The following is a 22,747-nucleotide window of genomic DNA, read 5'->3' on the forward strand; positions in this document are numbered from 1 at the left end:
TCTTTCTATATGGCAGGAATTTGAATTAAAAGCTACACAGGAGTCATGACTGGAATCAACTTTTCAGTAAAGACAAGCTGTCAGAATAAAAGGTGCTATCTAAATGTAAATCATGATTTCTTAGAGGAGGAATCTCTTGCAGGTAAACATTTTAATGGAGGACAAGAAATCTTTCCTCACAAAAGTCTCTAAAGGTAGGATGATAGATTAAGGATTACTTGTCATTAGTTTAATTCCTCCATATTTTACTTCAATTAAATGCTGCTGCATCTGAGGTAGGGCACAAAGCATTGCAGGGAAAAAGAGAGACTAAAAGTCTGTAGGAAGTGAAGGAGGACTATTGGCTGAAACTCCATATGTTTGTTGCAGCACTGCAATGCTGTACAGCTGGAGCACAGCTTGAGTGAAATGAATCTGTAGATGACTGGTGAGAGGAAGTAAGGGGGCTAATTCTGACATTGGATACATATATATGTGTGTGTGTATATATATATATCAGGCAAAAGAATTTGCTGATGACTCTGCACAGGGGCTTGTAACAGAAGGGAGCCAGTGCCCTGAGCTAAAGTGCCTTTGCCAGTGAGATAAGTCCCACTGAAGAAAAATCACTCCCACTGAAGAGCTGCTCAGATCCCCTCAGCAAGCTCAGATCCAGCTGCATTGCCCCACAAACCATTTTGAATGACTTTATGATGTCATTAATAGAGTTTTGAAGGCTGACATGCATTCTTGGTTGGTTTAGGTGCTGCAGTTCCAAATAAATCCTTCCCTGGCTTCTCCCGGCCTCTCTCCAAAGTAACATCCTTAATGTAAACCAGTCTTGGTCCTTAAGTGGAAATGTGTTTTATCTCAGCAGTTTAGTGCAAACAGGCTTGAGTTATCTTTAGTGAGAAGAGAAGGCTCCTGCTTCTCCTACTGTGGTTTCTTCCTTACAGTTTGTCTCACTTCATTCCTTCATGTACCAGAGAGCGCTTTGGTATTCAAGGGTATTTGTCTTGTTTTTTCTCACCCTTCACAAAAGCTGTCCTCTGCTTAACATGCACATTTTTTCCTTCAGAGCCATTTTCCTCAGTAGGCTCTCTGGGCTGGCCAGCAGCCAAACAGTAGGGTGAGCTGCATGAAAAAGCCTTGATCATTGACAGGCTGTCTTACAATTTCTTTCTTGTATTCAAGATGCAGATGGATGTTATTAGAAAGGTTTTTACTTCGAATGTGCGCGGCTTGTCCACATGGCTGAGATTAGTGCTCAATGCTCATATAATGCTTTTCATCCTCAGAAGGACTTTACAAGCTCCAGCCCTCAAAACACCCCCACAAGGTAGGTGCCCAAGTTTTGTTATGTGTGTTATAACAAGGAGGGACACATGTTAGTAACTTGTTCAAAGATGTATAGCACTGTGAGCATTGTAAAGGAAGGAATTATTTACACTTTCCTAATGTTCTTCTGTGATGTGTTCCTAGGAAAATAATAAGTTAAAAGACTTCACCATGGCAACATGCCTTCCCCCATGAAAGAGGCGATTAGTGACATCAAAAATTAAAATGTATCTCAGGTTATAGTACTACTAGATAAAAATGCAGCATTTCTAAAATTTATGAGGCCAAATATGCTACTGCACTAAGCTTCAATTAATACAGGAGAACTGGAGCCTACAGGGATTGTCAAAGAAACTCAAATTTGATAGAAGATTTGGAGCACTTGCCTCAAACCATACTTCAAAACAGAGGGAAATGATTATAGGAAGAATGATGAAAAATGCCTTCTCAGTTGAAAGGACAGTGCAGGATTATTTTTTTCCTCTGCTTTGACTGCATGATTATAATTAAAACAGCTCCAATAACCTGAACAGTCCCAATATGAACTCCTTTCGACTGAAAATTCTTGTAATATTGTAGCTCATCTTAGTGAGGAGGCTGAAATAAGCTGTAGCAGCAAAAGATATCTTTATAATTATGTATTTGCACTGAGCTTCTACTGGCATGAGTGTGCTGACATGCTTTACCTTGCACAGACAAGCCAGTGGAAGTCCCCAGTGTTGACCAGCACAGGTAACCTGGCCAGGACCACTCTGGGATGTGGTTTCTAAACTAAGTGGGCAAGACCTCGAAGGCTGTCTGACAATCATCATTTAAGGTCTTTGTAACCTCAGCGGGCCTTAGGGCCTGCAGAGGTAGCTGGAAAATTTTGCTTGGAAAACAGCAGCCCACTTGGCCCTATGAGGAATAGTTGCTAAGGCTGTGAGATGGTGAGGCTCTTCTGAATAAACCAGCAGGGCTGGCTGGGGGAGTCCACAGGCACAAGGATTTGCTCCACAGACAGAACCCACCTTATGCTTTCTGGGTAAACAGACAGGCAAATAGCCTGTCTAGCCAAGCCCTGCAGAGGGAAAAGCTTGATAGGCTAAAGCAAGTGTATATTTTAATTCTGTTCCCTCTTCCCTATCTTTGGCAAGCATTGATTTCTTTCAGATTATTGGGGTTTTTTCACAGAGTGAATACCTGCATAGTTGTGTCAATAGAATGAAGGACTCTGCAGCATCTCAGGAAAGATGTTGAGTGTAACTGAACTCTCTGGTGTGTCACGTAGGACTGCACTGCATGGTTGGTGCTGCTACAGTAGGGTGAAGGGTTGGAATGGTATAAACTGCTATATGTGCTTTTTTATCCCCAAAAAAGTTTCTTTTTTTTTTTTTTCCAGAATACTTTGATATTCCATCTTATCTCCCTCTTGTTTCTCTGAGAAAGGTATCTGGCCCTACAAAGTACTCTGGAGAAAAGGGAAAAGTGGGTAATTTTCTGGTTTTATGACTACTATACAGTGTTTCAGGTAAATTCAGGGAAATGATGGGCACATAAATTAGTGAAATTTTTCTTAAGGGAAATTACAAGTGGAACAAGTTATCACATTTTTATGGTTCCTACATCCTTAGCCTTTAATGCCAGCTACCTGATTTCACTTTATAATTGTGCAAGTGAGTGCATCTAGGCCAATTAAGTCTTTTCAGTTGCTTTCAAAAGAGTTGCAAATGCCTGCTAGAAGATGGAGACACCTTATGATTTAACCTTAATCATTTGGGTTGAGATTAAGAGATACTTTTTCAGGGCCATGACTTACCTGTATAGTTTTGAAGAAAAGACATACATGTGCTTATACTGTGAGGTATTTTAATGAATAGCTCAAAGCTATGCATAGCTTTGGATATCTTCAGTACTCAACTTTTTGCTTTCAAGCAAAAATACCTTTTTTTTTAGACCAAATTCAAATGAACTGATTAGCTGTAGCATCATTGATGGTTTAAAAAAAAAAGGTATTTTTGCTTGAAAGGCCCCTCTTTGCACTTTGAAGGTCTGTTATATGTGGTTTTAATCAATTGTATTTATATTGACCAGGAGTATCAACTCACTATCAGTGTCAGAGATTTACATATAAGGTGAGAGGGACTCTCCCTGAGAGTATATTAGTGATGAGTGTGGGTTAAGGATTATAGGTACTTCAAATAAAACTTCAGAAAGTCTATTTGAAAATAAACAAAGTACCCAGGTAAATACTTGACTTCTGGAGCATTGAGAATATTTTTGTAACACAAGGGACCAAGACAGATTATTAAAGCTGAAATTTTCTCCTGTGCTTCAACTCCTCTGCTCCCTAGCAAGAGGAATCTAAGCTCATACCTGAATGCAGTACTAATGCAAAGGCTCGAGGCAACATTGTTAGCTACTCACATCAACGGAATGAAGTTGCACAGCTCACTTCCACCTGAGAGCAGAACTGTTTGAACAGTTTGTGCGTCGCTAACGAGACACAGATGTCGCCATTGGGCAAACAGGGGCAGGATTGTTTTGTTGTTCGTCATGCAGCTCTTCCCAGGGCGCAGCTGAGTGCACCTTGGAGAGGTGGCTCTCTCTGGGGGCTTCAAGCAGTGCATTATTTTTCTGAGCTGGAGACCATCCTCTGCAGCAGCACTGTGAGAACTCCTTAAAAGCCCAGCAGGGATCAGAGACAGGGAGAAGGTGCTTAGCTGCTTAAAACTAGCAGGATTTTGTTGGTCTCGTTGAAATACAGGGGCTTTAATCAGATGAGGACCTGGGCTGTAAAACAAAGATACGCTGAACAGGAGAATGATCCAGGCCAGCTCTTCTCCCACCGAAGAATCTGCTTCCTCGTGTGAATGCTGCTTGTGCACAAACAAGAGCACGTGGTGGATGCCAATCTCCACCCTCCAGTTTATTTGCAGGAGGGTACTTATGAAGTATTTCAAGACTTCCTTATCCCAAAGACTAAATACACAGGACTGTCTCCATTCCAGCCAGCTTGAGCTGAAGGAAGAGAGATAAAATTTAAATATGGATAGCAGGAGTGTGGCTACAGTGGCAGTGCACAGGGCTCTTGTCATGCCAGTCAGGGTGCCAGCATATGTCAGAAGTCTTGTAAGTGGCCAACTTAAAAAAAAAAAAAAAGGGAAAATTCTTGGCAAATAGCTTTCTCCAACAAAACCTTTGAGAGTTCCTGTATTTTTCAAAAGTTGCATGTTCCAGAGAGTCATCTATTTGCCACAAAGCGTTAATCTCAACTACCTCTTTCTGTCCAATTACTTCCCACATGTGAGTTTCTCTTCCTGACCTAGAAAACGTATTTACAAGATATACTTGGTCGGCTACAGATCTTCATCTGCAACTTCCCTCTGCTACTTGCTGTGCTAAGCACAGCAACAAAGACAGAGGCTTTATCTTCTTATTTTAATTTTTTTTTCTAGAAAGGGAAAATGAAACAGGCAGTGTGTTCCCATGTTCTTCCGCACGAGAAGGCAGTGGTGCATGTTCTCAGCACAAATCAGTTGTTGCAGAAGTAGGAAGATAGTGTTTATCACAGCTAGCTACTGAATGTTTAAGGAGTATTATGAGAATCTGTTACATAAATGAAACAAATAACAAAATTAACATAAAAACCCTGAGGGAAACTGATAAGTTGTTGCTATCTGTCTTAGATCCAAGGAACACTGGGAATACATTGTGTAAACTTCTACCTCAGAGCTAGTGACTGCTTAAGAGTGCAGTACTGCTTGTTTTTGTCTGGTCCTTCATGTCTCTGTTTTTGTGTTACTGGAGGATTTCTTGTGTTACTGGAGGACAACTGAATTTTATCCTTGAGTTTATCATTATGCATTTGTACAGAAGCTGAAGGTTGCAGTGGAAGTAGGGATCTCTTTGTATTAAGTACATTACAAAAGGAAAGGAATAGAAAGTCTTAATTTTCACTGCTGACATTAACAGAGACTGTAGAATCTACAAAACAGATTTGGTCATAATAGTGTTTTGAACCTGAAGTCTGTAATTTTTTTATGATCTGTCTGTAAAGAATATTCTTTGAATACAGGTTCAGTGAGGAGCTCTGCACACACAAGGTCAGGCATATTGTCATTAAATTGTCCAGAATGATCAAAACAATTTCACAATAAGCTTAGATCACCTTGGTAGCTTAACTCAGTGTCCATTTACCTGGAATATGCTTTCTTTGGACAGAGTAAAACTGGATTTTAAAACTCTTTTATTCCAGTTATTGGATGGTTTCTTCCTGGAAGAATAGATGGAACACAAATCAATGGAGTTTGGTATCACTAATTTGTAAGTAACAAAAACACCAACTTTTATAGAACTCACTGAACTTAAAGCTGATTCTATCCATTTAAATTGGTACCTAGTACTTGTCACATTATGATATAGGTGTGAATATGCTTTGCCAGGATATGTATGCACAGCAGAGAAACATTCACTTAAGTACACACCCACACATCCCCATATGCTTTGAACAGATCTAAATGGTGACTGAAGGATGAAGGAGGCTGAGCCACATAAACAGTATCTACAATGACTATTAATTTCAAGGCAAAGCAATAATTCATAAAGGTTGTTAGGAAGCAATGTAAATGCAAATGCTCTTCTAATAAGTGCTGGCAGTATTATGTTGGAACGTGTTTGTGATTTACCACAGTGTGTTAAGCAGGGAGGAGCGTGGATGATTTCTGTGGAAGATGGTGACAAGAGCAAAGAGGTGAAAACTGACAGGAATGTGGTGTTTGGGGACTTGGTCCAAGGAATAGCTCTAGCATGGCCTGACTTAGCAGTGCAGTAAGTGCTTGGTGCTGGAGCGAGGACGGGCAATATCTGGAATAATTAATCAATAATTCATTATGGAAAAATGCTACCAGCTGTAAAATTAATTTGTAGAATAATGCCCTCCAGTAATGCCATAAGTTATAAATATATTCATATTTTTTTAAACAGCTAGTACAAGCTGAAGACAAATGCTTCAATAATATATAATATATAATTAATATATAATATATAATATATAATATATAATATATAATATATAATATATAATATATAATATATAATATATAATATATAATATATCTGACTTTAGAAAAATGAAAAGGTTTCTGATGGCAGCCAGTGAAAATTAGGCAATTAGTATAGAACCCTAGTACTGAAAACAGAGCACTGAGAGCAAAAGTTCTTAATAACAATGTTAACAACATTTTTTTCTCATATAAATATTTTATATCCTGGTGCAGGAATAAAGTTCCTATGTTTTTCATTTTCCTAGCAGAGCTTTGCATGTTTTATTTATCATTCTGCATGATCTATTAGGTAACTTTATCATTGAGTGTTTTATGAAAAGCAGTATTGTTGGATAATAATGATCATCTGGCTATCTATCATTAATATGTATGAATGAAATTTTTTTACAGACTTGGCCAGCTTTGAATAAATAGTAATCCCACCTATATTTGACTTTTAGACAATTTCTACTTTTGATTCTTTCACATAATCATGTAATATTTGGGTTGTAGAAACTTCAAAAGATTATTTTAAATAATGCAATTATAGTTATTTCAGAAAGAGTAAGCTTGTGCTTTCTCTTAGGAAATATATTGGTCTAGTGTAAAATAATGAAATGTAAGTTTGGGCTTTAATTTGTTCAGTAATTTAAATTTCAAAGGCAATGAGTAAGAAGGAAATATTTTTTCCTTATTTGAGATGTCGTTTACTGAAATACATTATTTGAAATACATGTGACACCAAATACATAGTTCATGAAACTGTTATGATATACATTCAACAGCTGAAATGGTTCCTATGTGTATCCTGCCTATGTTAGTTGATGGATGACTATTTGGAAAGGAATGGAGTGCATTTTTTAACCTATACATTATTCAGAAAGAGTCATCTATCTAAAACAACATTGGCTTTAGTCTCTCTGATACTTTTGCCACTGTGTAGCAAGTGCAATTTGAGACCCACACAGAGCACCTCTCCACACTGGCAGCCTGTCCCAGAGCACACCAGGAGTGAAGCACTGACTTATTGCTGTGTGCTTCGTACAGTCCCACTGAACCAACCTCTTCCACCACACATCCTCATGTGCAAAAGATGCAATCTCACTGTCTCTCTGTGGTTCATTTTCTGTTAAAAAAACCCTCAAAATGCTGCTGCTACTGTTACTAGAAACAGCACTTTGCTGTGCTTCTTTTTATCTCAGAAGTTTAGTTGCTGGTTTGGTGTCTCTTTTCACAGAAGGAGAAGCTGGGGCAGATGTTGACATGAGATCTGGAGCACACCTTCCCAGTACCAGGATAGAAGACCTCCCATCACCACTTTTACTCCTGAGGGATGAGGGGCAGACCTGTACTGTGGTCACAAGCACAGAGAAAGTTTGTGTAGATGTTCCAGAGCTTCAGAAACACACACTTGACCTTCAAGAGTTGCTGCTGATTTGTTCAGTGCTCACACAGTGTGCAGCACAGGCCTCCTGGGTGCTGCTGCTGCAGCACAGCCACCTTTCCTTTTGTTTGGGCACCTTTATCAGTACAGCTGAAGGGAGCACTGTGTGGACTGTGAATTCCTCTCCAAGATCATGTAAATACTTGGACAATAAGTGCTGTTTCTCTAGTATTAATCTAACTAGCTAAAGCTGGTTTGCATACATCTGCAGCTACAGCAGAAGTTTAATGATAAATATTCCCAGATGTAGCTATGCAAATAGTGGCAAATTCTGAATAAATATCTGAAATGCATTATAGTAGTCAAAAATTCTTCAGTTTTTCCTTCAAGAAAAAAACAAAGAATGATTTTTCCTTTATGGTACAGGCCACGTTCTCTTTTGTAACCTTCAGAATTTCATACATCTTATGAGTATAAAAGGATCATAAAACCTGCAGTAAACATTCAAGGATTATTTTACTATGGTCTGTGTTAGCTTTCTATCTATCAGAGGTGCAGAGTGGTTGTTCCATATTGTGCCCATGCATAAGTGATTACTGTATGACAAATATCCACAATGACAGAGGATGTTATGTAAAAAATTAACAGAAAAAAGCACCCAAACAAACAGACAAATAAACATGCAAACAAGCAAACTCACATGCCCTTCATCATAATGCAAAAGGTACTAAAAACTGGAATTGCAAGTGGTAGTAATCCCAGCCATGTATAAATCCCAAAAGGTGAGAGTCATTATTGGAAATGGTGCCACCCTAAAGAAAAAGCATAGAGGCTAATCTTATTTGAAGGATAAGATCACCTCCCCTTCGTAGTGGCCTTACTTGTACGTAAAATAATTAATCTTTGACTTAAAATCTGACAAAATTGGCTTCTGCCCAGTCCAGAGGGGATGGCTACTGTTCTCAAGGTCAGCTCTGGAGAGGTTCACCAGGCCAATACCTCTGTTCCCCTATAACTGTCTACCTCCATGAATAGTTATGGAAGTATCTTTTTATGGTTGCCAAGAAGGTGCCAGGAAAGATCTGGGAAGGAGAGGGGTAATCCTGAGGGCTGGAGTTTAACTGCATGAATCTGCTGCAGCTGCCATGCCATCTCCAGGAGATAGATGGAAACAAGTACCTACCCAAGAAATGGGAGAAAGGAGCATTCCTGGGCTTATAACCATATAGACTGTATACAACTTGCTAAACTCCCTCAAAGTGGCAATGTTTTATTTTTTACCAAGACAGACTGGTACATCCCTAGCAAACCAAGCATTTAACTGTGGGTGACTAACTACAGGTGTAATGAATTGAAACGAATGTGGCTAAGCCAAGTGCAAGCTTTTTGAAGTATATCTTCTTAAAAATGAGGTTTAGCAAATGAACAAAATGCTCCCAGAACTGCAGAATTTGTTTTCTTAGCATTTTAGTAGCTGTTTGACCTGACCATTTCAAATTACCTCTTGAAAGAAATGGACATATTCAGGAGGGGAGATACCCTGTATTCCTAAGGCAAAATGCTTCTATAAAATAATATAGCTATTACTTACAGCTAGCCAAAAAGATATTATGCTGAGCTGTCATATTTTGTGTTGCAGCCTTTTCATACTGTTGAAATATCAACATCATATGTACTGTGCATGTACAGTTAACTCTTGGTCTCCTGGTGTAAGATGAGTAGGAAACCTGTGTAATGTATTAACATGACCAGGAAAACACCCCTCTCCCCTTCCCAAAAAAACCCACTCCATTGTAAATTAGCATAAGACTAGATAACACCTGAAGAGTATTACCTAGCCTGAAGAGTAACCAATAAGCAAAATGAATGGCATGTCCTGGTATATATGTGTATTTTAAACCACACTGATTTTTTGTTGAAGCTGGAACACAGGAAGAGAGTGAGACTAAGAGAAAATGTAAGTTGCAAGAACATTTGATACCGTAAATTATGTTTTGTTGAATACTTGTAGTGAAAAATGGGGGTTTCTGGAGATAATTGCATGTTTTCTCAAGTAATAACTGTCCTTACTCTGAATCTTGATGATTATTTACTGATTTATTGTTGGGATTTTTTTTTTTTCTATTCAGAAATAACTAGACTGATTTCAGCAAGAGAAAAAGCCCAGCATAAAGGACATGCTAGTATCTGCCATGGAGGATATGAATAATCAGAAGTATTTGCATTATACAAATATGTTGCTTACAGACACTAAAAAAGGTGTTAACACAACACATCCTTAATATTATCGAGACATTGTTGAGTATATTTGTACATAGTTCTCTATGTACAATTCTCTCATTCATTCCCATTTATAACAATTCATGTAGAGTGTCATAGGCCTTTGACACAGATCTATAACCATTGAGATTTGTGACACTGATCAGAATACAATGAGAGCCCTGAAATCCCATTCTCTGATGTGAAACATCCCTATGAATCACAGGTATTGTGCTACCAGACAGCACAGCAAAAAATTAACCAGAGCAAAACACTTGACTTGGTGCTGTTACAGCTAATAGGTCTGAAATGAAAGATAATTGCATATTAAAATAGAGTGGGTAGCTCTGTTTTGATGTAGAGATATAAAGATGTCAGGCAAGCTAGGCTGCAGCAGCAGAGAATGGGTGCCCTGAAGTGATTGAGGAGTGAAGCCCAAGAGAGCATTCCTCACATTCCTGTGGCACTCCTCCTATACATATGCCCCCAAAAAAAGGGAATTCCAGCACTCCGGATTGGTAAACTGAGCTTCAGAAAAGCTGGCACTTTTCTATAGCTGCAGGCTTGATTCATTTGAAGGAATTATTATCATCTCTGGATGATGAACACAAGGCATATTTAAACTGTTATTTTTTTAGGGCAAAGGACATGACATTTCCAATCTGTTACTAAAAAAAAAAAAAAAAGAAAAGAAAAGAAAATTAAAAATCCCCCATAAGGACTTATAGTAAGCACCAATAAGCAAGATGTAGGGAATGTGGAGCACTCCCTAGTATTTTCCCATGATCTACCCAGAATAATTGGTATTACTGCAAAAATATTTTGCTGACACATCTGAGTAGGATTAGCCCAAAGAGCTATCCTTGTTAATGAGCCATATCTAGAAACTGAGTAGGTTTAGTAGATTACTGTCTGAAGACACAGCATTTTTGAGAGCCACTTATGTCTAAAAGTGTAACATATTTTCTCCTGGGACTACTAGCAGTGTATGCTTTGTAAGGCAAAGATGGTTATCCCTGGGAAATTTCACAAATGAAAAGAATCAAATAAAGATGACACTACCTTACTTGGAATTGAAATGTGACTTCTAGTGACTGGGAATTAAACAGATTTATTAGTGTTGACATTATTTACATTGCGTGATCCGTATCAGCGAAGGGTACACATCACTTGTGAAAGCAAATACATTAATAGTATTACCCTGCCGCTAATGGCACGCTAATAATACTGCCATGCTTCGCGTTTGTCAGGCTGCTGCTGAGACGTGCTCGGTGTCGTGGTAAACAAAGAAAATCAGCCATGTTGCGAGACCCTTTATTCATAAAAAACTTAAGTTCACGTGAGGAGCATCCGCCTCTAAATAACCCCCAGAACAGTGATAAATTAACGATTTCACACCCCTCCCTCCCTCGTTTTTACCCCATATAGCAATGACAGAGGGGACAGCCGGCTGATACGGATTACTTTGGAGAAGCGTGACAACAGGTGGCCTCCCCGAAGTCACTAGACTCGGCAGATCAAGTCTTTATTTTATTTTATTTATTTCTTTTTTTTTGGCGTCCAGCTTGCCCATTGCTGGTATCTGTGACCAGGGAGCACCGCGATGATGCGCGTCCCTGGGGACCATGGCGGCGGCCGCTCGCACTTCTTTTTGGTGTTTAAACCGGGCAAGGCCGTGTTCCCAGGGGGAGGATGCTGAGGCACCGCCGCCGGAGGGGACCCCGCCGGCCGCGACCCCCGGCGACCCGCCCCCCTCCCTCCTTCCCTCCCTGCTCCGTCCCGCCTCGGCCCGCCCCCCGCCGCTCCGCCTCCCCGAGCCGGCAACTTCCCCGTCGCCGAGGCGGGCGCGGAGCCCCCCATCAGCCCGGATGGGAGGAGGAGGAAGAGGAGGGAGGAGGCGACGCCGACGCTGCTGCCCGAGGGGATGCGGCGGAGCGGGCCGGCGGGAGGCGTAGAGCCGGCTCGAGAGGGAGCGCCGAGCCCTTGTCGCCGCCGCCGCTGCCACCGGCGGGGCTCGGCCGCCGCCTGCAGCAGCTCCGGGCGGCGGCGCTGCTGAGCCCGCGCTGCCTGCGCGCCGCCGCCGCCTCCCCGCTCGCTGCTCGCCCCGCGCTCCGGCCGCGCAGCGCCAGGCCGCGGCCGCCCTCCCCCAGCGCCTCCCGGGCGGCGGCGGGAGGCAGCCGGGGCGCGATGGCGTCCTACGTGGATAACAGCTTCCGCCAGGCGGTGATGAAGAACCCGGCGGAGCGGAGCCCCCAGGTGAGCGCCCCTCGCCCCGGACCCCGCGGCTCCCGCGGCGGCGGAGCGGCCGCCCCGCTGCCCCCGCGCAGCCCCGGCCGGGGCAGCCCCGAGCCCCGCGGGCAGGGCTGAGCCTCTGCCAGCCCCCGCCACACTCCCCAGCGCTGAATGCCCGGCCGGCAGCTCCCGGGAAGGGAAGGCGCGCATTAACGCGACAACTTTCCTCCTGCTCCCTAATTTTGGGGGAAGGAGAGGGAGAAACGCCAGCTGGGTTTGTTTTGAGGGTTGCTTCCGGTAAAAAGAAAATGAACTTAGAGTATAATTTTTCGGTGGTGTGTTTTTTCTTTTTTCCCTTTTTAAAATTTTTTTTAATTTTTTTTTTTTTTTTACTCCCTCTGTGTGTGTGTTTTGTTATTGCCCCGGAGTACGGGTGGCTCAGGATTTGAATTCAGTCCCTACTTTTACATAGCTGGCTGGAGCTGGCAGCGCTGTTTCATAATGTAGGGGCTGAGGTCAGTGGTATTCTTGGCAAGTCCTTGCTCTCCAAAGTAGGGTGAAATCCTTACACAATGGCACCAGGCAGGAATTTTTTAGATACCTGCGCCGTGCTCCTGGAGCCCTCTTTATCAGAGGAGTGTGTGAGTCGAAGCCGTTTGTAAGCGTAGTTGCGCTTAGAGAGGCTGAGAAAGGTTAAGCTGGGGAGTGGAGTGCGTACAGAAACATTTTGACTTAACATGACCTGAAAAACAACCAAACTGAATGAGTTCCTTCTGCTCCCGAACGGTTGCTGCAGTGGCTATTGCTGCCAACTGTCTAAAGACTAATAAGCTTTACACTGATCCCCACATCAAGCCGCGGTTCAATAGCTAATGATACAAGGAGTTACTTTGCTTGGAGTTGTAATGCCATCTGTCCTATTTTCTAAAGGCTTGTCCTGCTCTCTGAGCAGTCCCTGTATTCGGGTTTTGGGGAAGAGATGCTGTTACTGATTGTTTTGGCAGGCGTCTGACTGGCTGGTGATGATTTTAAATTGGGGCAAAGAGGAAACCTTGACTTTTGCTCAGCACCCATAAGTCATTCCTCCTACTATAGATACGTCATTGTGGTAATGTTATTTTTATCCCCATGTTCATGGAATATGTGTCAGAAAATAAAACTTCTCATGGAAAAACATACTGACTGCATAGGTATCATATGTGGCATGCCTTTTTGGCAACTCTTTTTTTTTTTTCTTTTATATAAAAAAGGAAACTGCTTCTGGAACATGTTTTTGTAGTGCTAAACTTGTTTCTCTGTCCTTGTTTGACCTTTTCCAAATGTCTGTTTGCCTTCAGTGCTGGACCCAGCCCTTCAGTGTGTTGTGAAAGCTGAAGGAGGCTGAGTGCTCTGTCCTGGAGAAGACACTCTCTGCAAACTTGCAGCGAGGTCACTTGAATTGGTAGAGACATAGCTTGCAGCTGGGGGGTGCCTACCAGCAGTGTCCAGCCTCAGGACATGGTTATGGAAGCATGGTGGGGTGCTCAGGAGGAGAGATGCAGGCAGATGCTCAGAAAGCACTGGCTCAGGCTGTGGGGCCACCAGGCTGGGCTTGGGGGATGATGCTTTCCCTGTGGTATGGTCTGTGCCATGTGAACCAGTAAACTTTCTCGTGTCCTTGCTGACTGGCCTTGCTGTCTAGAAGGGATAATAAGGAAGCACAAAAAGGCAGAAAGTAAGAAATGACGCAGTGAAGAATCCAGCCTGAGTGCAGGGATAAAGCCCAGTGAAGGGCACGGAGCAGAGAGCTAAATTGGGAACACCAGGGCTGCATTAGTGCTGTGAAACTTCCCGAATCAGCACGCTGGCAGCCTGCTGTGGCAATCACCACAGGAAAAGAAACCCACCCTTAAATCCATGAAATTGACACTGGCCCAAAATAATCCACAGACAAGACCAAGTATGTGGGAAATCTAATGTGTTCTTAGCACTGGAAATACTTGAAAGTGGTGGTGCTCTCCTGTTGCTGCTGGGGAGACTGGGCTTGCAGCAGAAAACTTGGTTGGTGTTTTTGTAAGTGGTCCATGTTGTATTGTGTGTATTAGTTTTCTGCTGTTGGTTCTCTGTTTGATTTTATTTTACAACAGTATTGGAATTTGAAAGAAATATGCTTATGCACATCATCTTTCATCATTATGTAAAAAGGAAAAAAATACATAGAAAGGTACAAAGACCTTGTTTTTCCTTCTCCCCTTAAAGTAACTTATTGTTTCTTTACTTGTATTTTCCTGTCCTTGCTATGCTATCTCTAAAAGATAGCTACTTAATTTTGACTTTTGGGAAGTCATGAGGCTTTTTTAAAGTCAAGGGAGGGTTGAAAAGAGAAAATATATTTATCATATTCGTGTCAGTGCAGGAAATAGCAAGAGAAGTATGTTAGTAGCATATTTGCTTCTTACTTATGTTAACAAACTCTTTGGGGCTCAGCTTCTCCCAAACCATGATGAGGTAAATATCTGTTTGACATTACAATTCACCCTGGACTGTCAGGGTGCAAATTTGGCACCATGCCCTCACTGCAGGCTCAGAGGACAGGAGTGACAGAATGATAGCCAGTATGTACAACTTCGAGAAGTAGGTCTGATAAGCATTGTTGGGCAAAGCAAACTTCACTTGGCTTGAACTTTTGTAGTGCAAAAGTATCTTGGTAATTTTGGATTGAACTGATTTTTTTTTCCTTGAGATAAACAGTGTATTCTGCAATTGCCTTTGTAAATTTATAACTTTATATCTCTTTGGTATATCCTCCTTTACAGAGTGTTCCTGACTTTTGTGAATCACAACTAATATTCTGTTGGCTAAAGAAAATGAGAAATAAAAGAAAAGGATATATATGTGGCCTGTACTTTAACATGCCTGTTGTGTAACTCTTCTCTTTAATTGATGTATTAAACTATTCATTTTCTCTTTGAAGATGTGAACTAGGAAGTTAATTTAACTACTTTGGGGAATCTAACTTTTAAATGTTCATAAATTACAAATGGTTTTATGCCCTTGAGCTGTGAGTAATCGAGATCTAGTTTTTTTCTCTCCTGACATCCTTTTGCATGGACTGTTATAGCTTTAAGTCTTTACAAAACAAATTCTTTTTGGCATCATAGGCCATTTCAGAAAGCATGCAGTTTGATACTGGTGTAGCTTGGTTGAAAAAATAGGGCTGCTTTTGTTTTCAAACAAGAGAAGCTGAACCCTAATCTTTCTTTATCCTGACAACTCATTTGCATGGCATGGTATGTGAATAGCTGGTTGCTTCAGAAACTCTGCATACTGTTCACTGTTTTCATGCCATGTGGTGATGTCTGCAGGAAGAAATTTTTTGAATGTGTGCCTTATATATGTTAGATGCCTAAGGTTTGCTTCTGGAAACTGCTGGTGTGGTACATGAGGGCAGTTCAGCACAGCAGTAACGAGGAGCAGGGATGTAACAGCATCGCACCAGCTCTTCAGGGCGGAGGGAGAACTGTACAGTAGCCCTTAGTTTGATACTAATGAGTCATTTAATGTCAGAAGACATCTAAACAGGATGCTGTTGTAAAGCAGATACTCCCTTCTTGAACACTTGAGAGGAAAAATAGTTTAATTATAGGATGTACCTATGCTTTTTCCAAATAAACTTTCAGCTTGTTCCCAAGTTGTGTTATTTTTATACTTGTAACCAGTGATAGCATGATTGTGTGCAATCTTCAGATAAGCCAGAAATGAACATTTCCTTCTTGCTACAGTGATCTCTTAAAAAAAATACAAGGCTGTGTGTGTATTTTAATGGGATCAGAAGAACTAAGCGTTTTATATGTGAGTCTAGCAAAAGAATATTGAGTCTTTAAATTCAGGCTGATTATGTGTCTGTGTATCAAATACACTAGAAGACTAAAATGATCTTCTTCAAAAGAGTTTATTTGGGATTTCTTTCCTTGGAAAAACAAAAATGTTTTGGAGCTTGAGTTGTGCTTTCAGATTTTCTTCACTGTCAGCATGCTACTGTGTTGCCGTATTTTCGAGGTGAGCATTTACAGAGGAGGATAACCCCTGTTATCAGGCTGCTAACAGCAGTATAATGCTGACAACTGATTCTGTTGCTAAACTCTCCTGCTGGTTCTTGGAAGCCCTGAGAAATGAAGGGCTGTGGCAGCTGATGCCTGGTTTTTGGCTGCATTGCCATTGACATAGTGGTCTTTCCATAATGCATCTCAGGGCTTTGCTAAGTGGTTATTCAGGAGCAGCCTTACTTTGCAAGGTTGGACATTCTGTTTCTTTCTGGGGAGCCCATTTGGCCAACAAAATGAGATTCCTAACTGTGCTTTCCCATGGTGGTGGTCAGGCTTTCTGCTGACTGCAGTGACTAACTCTGAAGTGGGGTCATGAGCCTGTTATGTTTTGTGTTAACATTGGGACCATCGTTAGTAACGCAGCTTAATGAAGAAAGGTTCTTGCTGGTTCTTGATCTGGGCTCCTTTCTTGCTTAGCAGCGGGCTTCAAGTAGAATTGCCACCATAAAATCAGCTGTAAGGGTAGCTGGTCTGAACTAAAAAAAACCAACAAACCTCTAGATGCTGTAGGGTTTTGGAAACTTGTTCAAAATGGTTAACATACCCTGAATGTGTCTGAAAAACTGTAGGTTAAGTGATATCTTGTTGTGGCTCTTGGGCTGTAAGTAGGGGAGGTGAATACAGATGAAACAAGTTACTGTAGGCTCATGTATGTAGAGACCTTTAACCATGGGGATTTTTCCTGCTGTGTTTCAGCACTTAACTGGCAGCATAAAAACCTAAAACTACTATTGGGAAAAAGTGAGACCTTTACCTGACAAGGCAAACAATCTATTTGTTTAGTACAGAAATAATATCAGAGAATGTATTTTGGAAGTAAGTGTATGTTTTTTTTTCTCTTAATGTTTTTCTCAAGCTAGTATTACTATGCAGCATTATTTCATGCCCAACAAACTTACTTGTATGAATATATCTTTTTGTGGCTGATAAGTAAAGCTGAAAATCCTTGCATAGCTCAGATTTTCTTGTGAACTCTTTAATCTCAGTCTGTCGAAACAGCCCTGGAATGTTTGATTCTGAACTTGCAGTGTCAATTTTCATGTCATTTTCAAAACTAAGAGTATGTACTGCAATGGGCTGCTTAGTATCCTGTTTGTTTTGAAAGATTATGCTTGTTTCCCAGTCTTTCTAATGGGGGTGTGTGTGTGTATTTTCCCATAGCCATTCACATCTTCATGGCCAAGAGCTTTGAGGATGGCAAGAGTATTGATTGACTTTTTAATTTCTTTTGCAGTAGTTCTGCCCTGTCATAGGGCTAGTACTTTGTGCATGAATAAATTTCCATATCTTTTCATGATACGAGTTTTGCCAACACTTGCAAAGAGCTTGGTATGATCAGGAAGCTTCAGCTATAGCATAGAAATATGAGTGGAAGCCTTATCCTACACACTTGTGTGCTTTCTCATTGCATCAGAAGATTGCAGCTCGGTTGGCTGTACGTATCCGAGCCGGTTTGAAACTGGGAAAGTGAGGGTTTAACTGCAGCGCCGATAAGCTCTGTGTAATTTCCTACTTGATTAATTATCTGTTTGGTAGAGTTTGCTTTTGATTTCTGCCCTGCAGTGGCTGAAGAAGTGTTTGCCCTGGGTTTGGGCTGAGTATCTTCCTGTGAGCATGTTTTTTTCAGCCTTTGTGGACACAGTCTCTTTCCTGCACTTAAAAACTGGGAGCTTTTCCGTAGCATTCTTGCCTAGGAAATGTACTGAAGTGAGCAGTGCTGGGCCAAAAGCCCAGGGATCTTCTACTCAGTCCAAGCTTGTTTTGTCCACTTGCTTCCTGAGGTGCTGTTCAGACATCAGAGCACGTGTCTGTACCCTCTGTGATGCCAAAGGACCAGGATGCTCCCACCCATCCTCACCCACCCCACTGCTGTGGGGTGTAGCCAGTGGTGCTGCAGGAAAAGCTTTGGTGGAGGAGGATTATGGTAAAGCAAGACTCCTTGCTGTGGATAGGCTTGCTCTTCTGCCAAAACTAGTAATGAGCAAAATCGTCTGCTGGGCTTCTGAGACCAAAAGGACTGAAAGCTTTCATGTCTTGGGTGTAAAAGTGTAGGTCAGCAAAAGTAAAGGACATAGACGCATTTTCCCAAGATCATGTTTTTCTTTAGTAGGAGGTTGGAGTCTCCTGTGGATTATCTGTTTATTCATGGAGAACCCTTGGTACCTGAGGGGAAAAAAAAAAGATGATTTAAGTGTAACTTCTAAAAATGATTCATTTATTTTGCACTTATTACACTATCCCTTAGCTAAGGTTTCTTTGATGAGTTATTGTTTCTTGACATCCATTGTTTTAAAAAGGCTGTATGCGTAAAAGTTTTTAAAAGTCTATGCTTATGCAAATTACTGAGTAGTAACTGCTAGCAATAGCTATTCATTCTGTTGAACTACTGATCTGATTTTAATATTTTTTTCTCTAAATCAGAATGTTGCTACTTAATCTGTTAGCATGTTTCAAGAATGACTATATGTACACTGAACAGTCATTGTAAGAACTTTGACTTCCTCATTGAGGGTTTTTTGTATCCTCATGAGAAAATATATTTTGGCTTGTGTTTTGGGAACTTTCCCACAGTAGGAGATCTAATTTTTGCAAGGTATTGTTTGGGAATTCAAAAGGAGCACTGGCAGAAAGATAGCTCTACAAAGATGCTTTGTGAGGGGCAGCTGAGCCTGCGCGCCTTGTTTGCTGCAGCCAGTGTTGCAGATTTAATTTGCTGGGTATATTTTGCATGAAGGGGTGTATTTGAATTAGTCTCAAAGTGGAAGTGGTGCTCTGCTTCCCTTTTTCTGAAGTTGGTGAAGTTGACCACTTTTCTTGAAAAGGGAGAGAGAGGAGCCCTACTGCAGTGCTTTTCTTACAGCTTTGTTTGCAGTTAAAATTAGCTATTTGTTCTCTCTGGGTATCTCTGTTACGCCCATAGAGCTGTAGATGTGTTTCTTTGTGTGTGTCTGTCTTGTCTGACCTGAGTAAGAGTGATTAAATATTTGATTTAGAGCAGTTCTAAGGAATTCTAGTCAACAGGAAAGGTCAGCATGTATATCATTACCTGAGCAAAACACTAAAGGAATTGAAAAAAAAAATTAAAATATTTAAATGCTTTTAGCGGGGGGAAAAAGGCATCAGTTTGCTTTTCAGCACTGATAAAAATTAAAGGAATATTCTGATATCAATATTTCTGTGGACAGCATGATTTTCCTATTTTTCTCTTATTTGTGTGTATTCTGATAAACATGAACAACACAATGAAACAGCATCTGGTTTCAGTGTAAATTACCTGGGAATGTGTATTAAGTTTCATGGAAGACACATTCGTGGAGCATGCCTGTTGTTGACTGTCTTTACCAGGCTGTTTGTTTCTGTTTGCTTGCTTTTTGTATGTCTTGAAGTTAAAATAAACTTTGCTTAATAAAAATATTTATTATGTAGTCTTTTTGGATTTCTAAACAGGACAGTGTTTCCTGTTACCCATGGATTGTTTGCTTAGTAGTTTGTTGTTTTGTTTTTTAGTTTATATTTGCAGTTCTTTATTGTTAGGGATACTAGTCTCCCATTTTACTTTGCTTTTACTGTAGTTGGGAAAAAAATATTGATGTAGCCTTTTCTATCTGAAATTAGTCATTCGCACTTTTTGCCCTGTTACGCAAAAAATAACTCAAAACTTAGAGGGGTGAGAAAGAATGTTACAGAAATGTGGTTTGTAAGCAGTTGATGGGAAAACAAGGCTGTACCACCAATATCTGCTTGAGGTTTGACTTGCTGAAACCAAAGGCTGAATCTTTTGTGGTGCATTGTATTTCTTTAGCGGCAGAGCTAGTTGTAGTGGGTTGATGCTGGATGGATGCCAGGCACCCACCAAAGCTCACTCACTTTGTTTTCCATGCTGACGTTCTCTGCTGCCTCATTCCTGCCCATCCAGCTGTTTGTGAGGCTGCAAAAAACACAGGATGAGTGATGCAATCTTGTTAGCTGAATGGAAGAAAAGGACCTTACTTTTGAGAGGTTGTGTAGTAGGGTTTTTGCTTTCTAAAATTTAAGTGACTCAGTCTGGTTTAGATTGTGGCTTCAAATGTTTGTGTTGGTGCAGCTGAAGCTGTGAAGACCTATGATACAAGAGATTGAAAAGAAATGCTTATGGTTGTGTGTAGGAACCTCTGAAATACCTTAACCTCTCCCAGAGAGTATATGGTGCTCCATTTTCAAACACTGTTTATAAGTATAAAAAAAAGTAAACTGGATGTAATGTTATGACATTATTTATTCTTGATGAATTTCCTAAAATGAGAAATTTTTTTAACTTAAGAGGCACCTTTGCATTCACTGAATTGGGTGGGGGAGATGCTAAGGCTCGGAGCTTGGGTTTTTTTTGTATTGTTATACTGAATCTTGTCTGTATTTACAGAATATATATACAGTATAATGTATATACTGAATCTTATCTGTATTGGTTTGTTGTATAGTATTTGAAAATTGGGTGCTTGTGGGCTCTCTTCCTGGGGGCAAAACAAAGAAGTGACAATTTTGTTGGCATGCAATTTAAAAGGCGTACACATTTTTCCATTTGGTATGTTAAATCTATTGGGACGTACCTAAAATATGTACCCTCCATTGTTTTTGTTTTGACTTTGAGGTAAGTGCTTCATCTTGTCAGGAAACCATTCCCTTGCCCGCCCAGAACGTTTCCTCAAAATACATGACCTTGCAGAAATCAGTCACACATTGCATTATGTGAGTAGCCAGCACTCGTTTGAATGGTTCTGCAGAGTTTTGCTGTTTGTTAAAAGATGTGTCAGAATACACAGCATACATGGTAGTAAATATTTAGATGCATTTTGAACTGAGAGAGAGAGGCTTGTCTGTGCAGTATTACAGACTTCTTTTGTCCCTTGCCAGTGGTGCTGTGAGTGTTCAAAGTGAATTCTCTCACTAGTGCTGTAAGACAGGCAGGTGCTGCCAGACACAGCATGCCATTGCTGACTTCTATTTGTGCAGTAGCTCAGGCAGTTTTTGAAGGTGCCATAGCTGTAGTAACAAAAAAAGATGGACTTTGGTTTAAATAGTTACATCAATGTTTCAAAGTTCTGGCATTTTATTGTGTTCGTGTATGATGGTGCTTTATGTTGAAATAGCTTTGAACTTTATCTATTACCTGCAAAATTAAAATGTATTTGTTCTCATGTCTGTTCTTATGCTGTTGTAGTTGTTCTTATATCTGGATCTCTACCCGTGGTCTTTACCTTTTGTGCCTCCAATTCCCCTTTCCATCCTGCTGCAGGGGAAGGGAAGGGGAGAGTGAGTAAGCACCATGTGCTTTGGAATGTTTCCGTAAGAGCACTAAATTGGGGAGTACTGTTCCTAAACCACAGTGGGAGTTCTCTCTGTGGAATTCTTCTTCAACTCTGGAGGAACTGCAGTCTCCAAAGAGAGTCAAAAACTGGAAATAAAAAGCAGGTTCTGGATGCAGCTGAAGCAGAATGTGTGCAAAGGTGTGTAACGTGGTTGGGCTTTTATCCCAGTTGCTAAATTCATAACAAGGTGCCGAAAGCTGAAGTGCTGTAGTTGATCATGACACATTTGTTGATTTCCTGTTGAGGAACCAGCAGTTTCACCAGTGAAGGCAGTAAGCGACCCGTCAATTGAAATTATATTATCTTAAGAAAAACAATAAATGGGAGTGTAGTTCATAGATGATACTCTGAGTATGAAACGAGAAAATAAGATTTTACACTGGTTCATGATGTTCAGGTGGTATCTCTCTCTAAACTCGATTAGTGCAGTAACTAAGTAGCTTGAATGTGTTCACTGCTGAGGAGCTGGTGAGCAGATGGTAAACACTCCCAGTGAGAAAGTTTTCACTCTGAGTTACAGGAAAGTAGTTGTGAGGGTCTCAGTCTGAGCTGCGTTTTGTGTTCTCCGTTGATCCTATGGTACACATGGCTGCATAGTGCACCAGATTTGTTGGGGGTCTTCAATGGATTTGTCACAAATTTGAACAAAGCACAAAAGGTCAGATCTCTGTGTGAATGGCCCGCAGTGGTCTGATCTGGAGACTGAAGCATTTCACGTGTGCCATGGATATGGAAACACGAGGGGCTCCGCCAGCTACATGCTGACCAGGAGCTGGCGCTTGCTGGAACGAGGGTAATTGAGTTTCTCTCCTTGCCATGGCTTCTCCCTTAGTGCTGAAAGCTGCTAATTAGCACCAATGCCTTGTTTTAATTCAAGATGACTTCGTTGGAAGATGCCAACTCCTTGGTCGTAGGCCACTCAACAACTATCAGATGGCAGCACAATTCCAGCTCAGCTGTTAAAAATGGCTTGAGGTAACAGTGCCAAGGGAAGGGTGAGAGTTTTTTTAGCTCTGTTGTAGGTGTTTGCCAAGGTGGAAGAGAGGAGGATATTCCATATCTGCTGTATTTTAGACAGCCATTTATTTTGGTGCTATTAGC

General features: G+C 41.0%; 1 protein-coding gene and 1 long non-coding RNA gene across 7 annotated transcripts in view; both read left to right on the forward strand.

Annotated features, from left to right (window-relative positions):
- Positions 1–1,218: 1,218 nt before the first annotated feature.
- On the forward strand, positions 1,219–8,054 carry LOC118686421 (uncharacterized). Its single transcript, XR_004980169.1, has 4 exons — positions 1,219–1,318; positions 2,699–2,784; positions 5,555–5,622; positions 7,579–8,054. It is a non-coding gene; the product is annotated as an uncharacterized LOC118686421 (long non-coding RNA).
- A 3,760-nt stretch (positions 8,055–11,814) lies between these two features.
- Positions 11,815–22,747, forward strand: part of RAPGEF2 (Rap guanine nucleotide exchange factor 2) — a 184,902-nt gene continuing 173,969 nt past the window's right edge. For 5 of the 6 annotated variants that reach the window (XM_036381574.2, XM_036381576.2, XM_054514527.1 and 2 more), the window contains exon 1: positions 11,817–12,240. In XM_036381574.2, coding sequence (XP_036237467.1) covers positions 12,172–12,240 — 69 coding nt within the window. In that variant the 5' untranslated portion in view covers positions 11,817–12,171. Of the gene's footprint in view, positions 12,241–22,747 lie in introns of all 6 variants that reach the window. The other variant, XM_054514528.1, reaches the window with a different exon arrangement.

This window comes from Molothrus ater, chromosome 4 (assembly GCF_012460135.2).
Source record: "Molothrus ater isolate BHLD 08-10-18 breed brown headed cowbird chromosome 4, BPBGC_Mater_1.1, whole genome shotgun sequence".
In the NCBI taxonomy this organism is placed as follows: Eukaryota; Metazoa; Chordata; class Aves; order Passeriformes; family Icteridae; genus Molothrus; species Molothrus ater.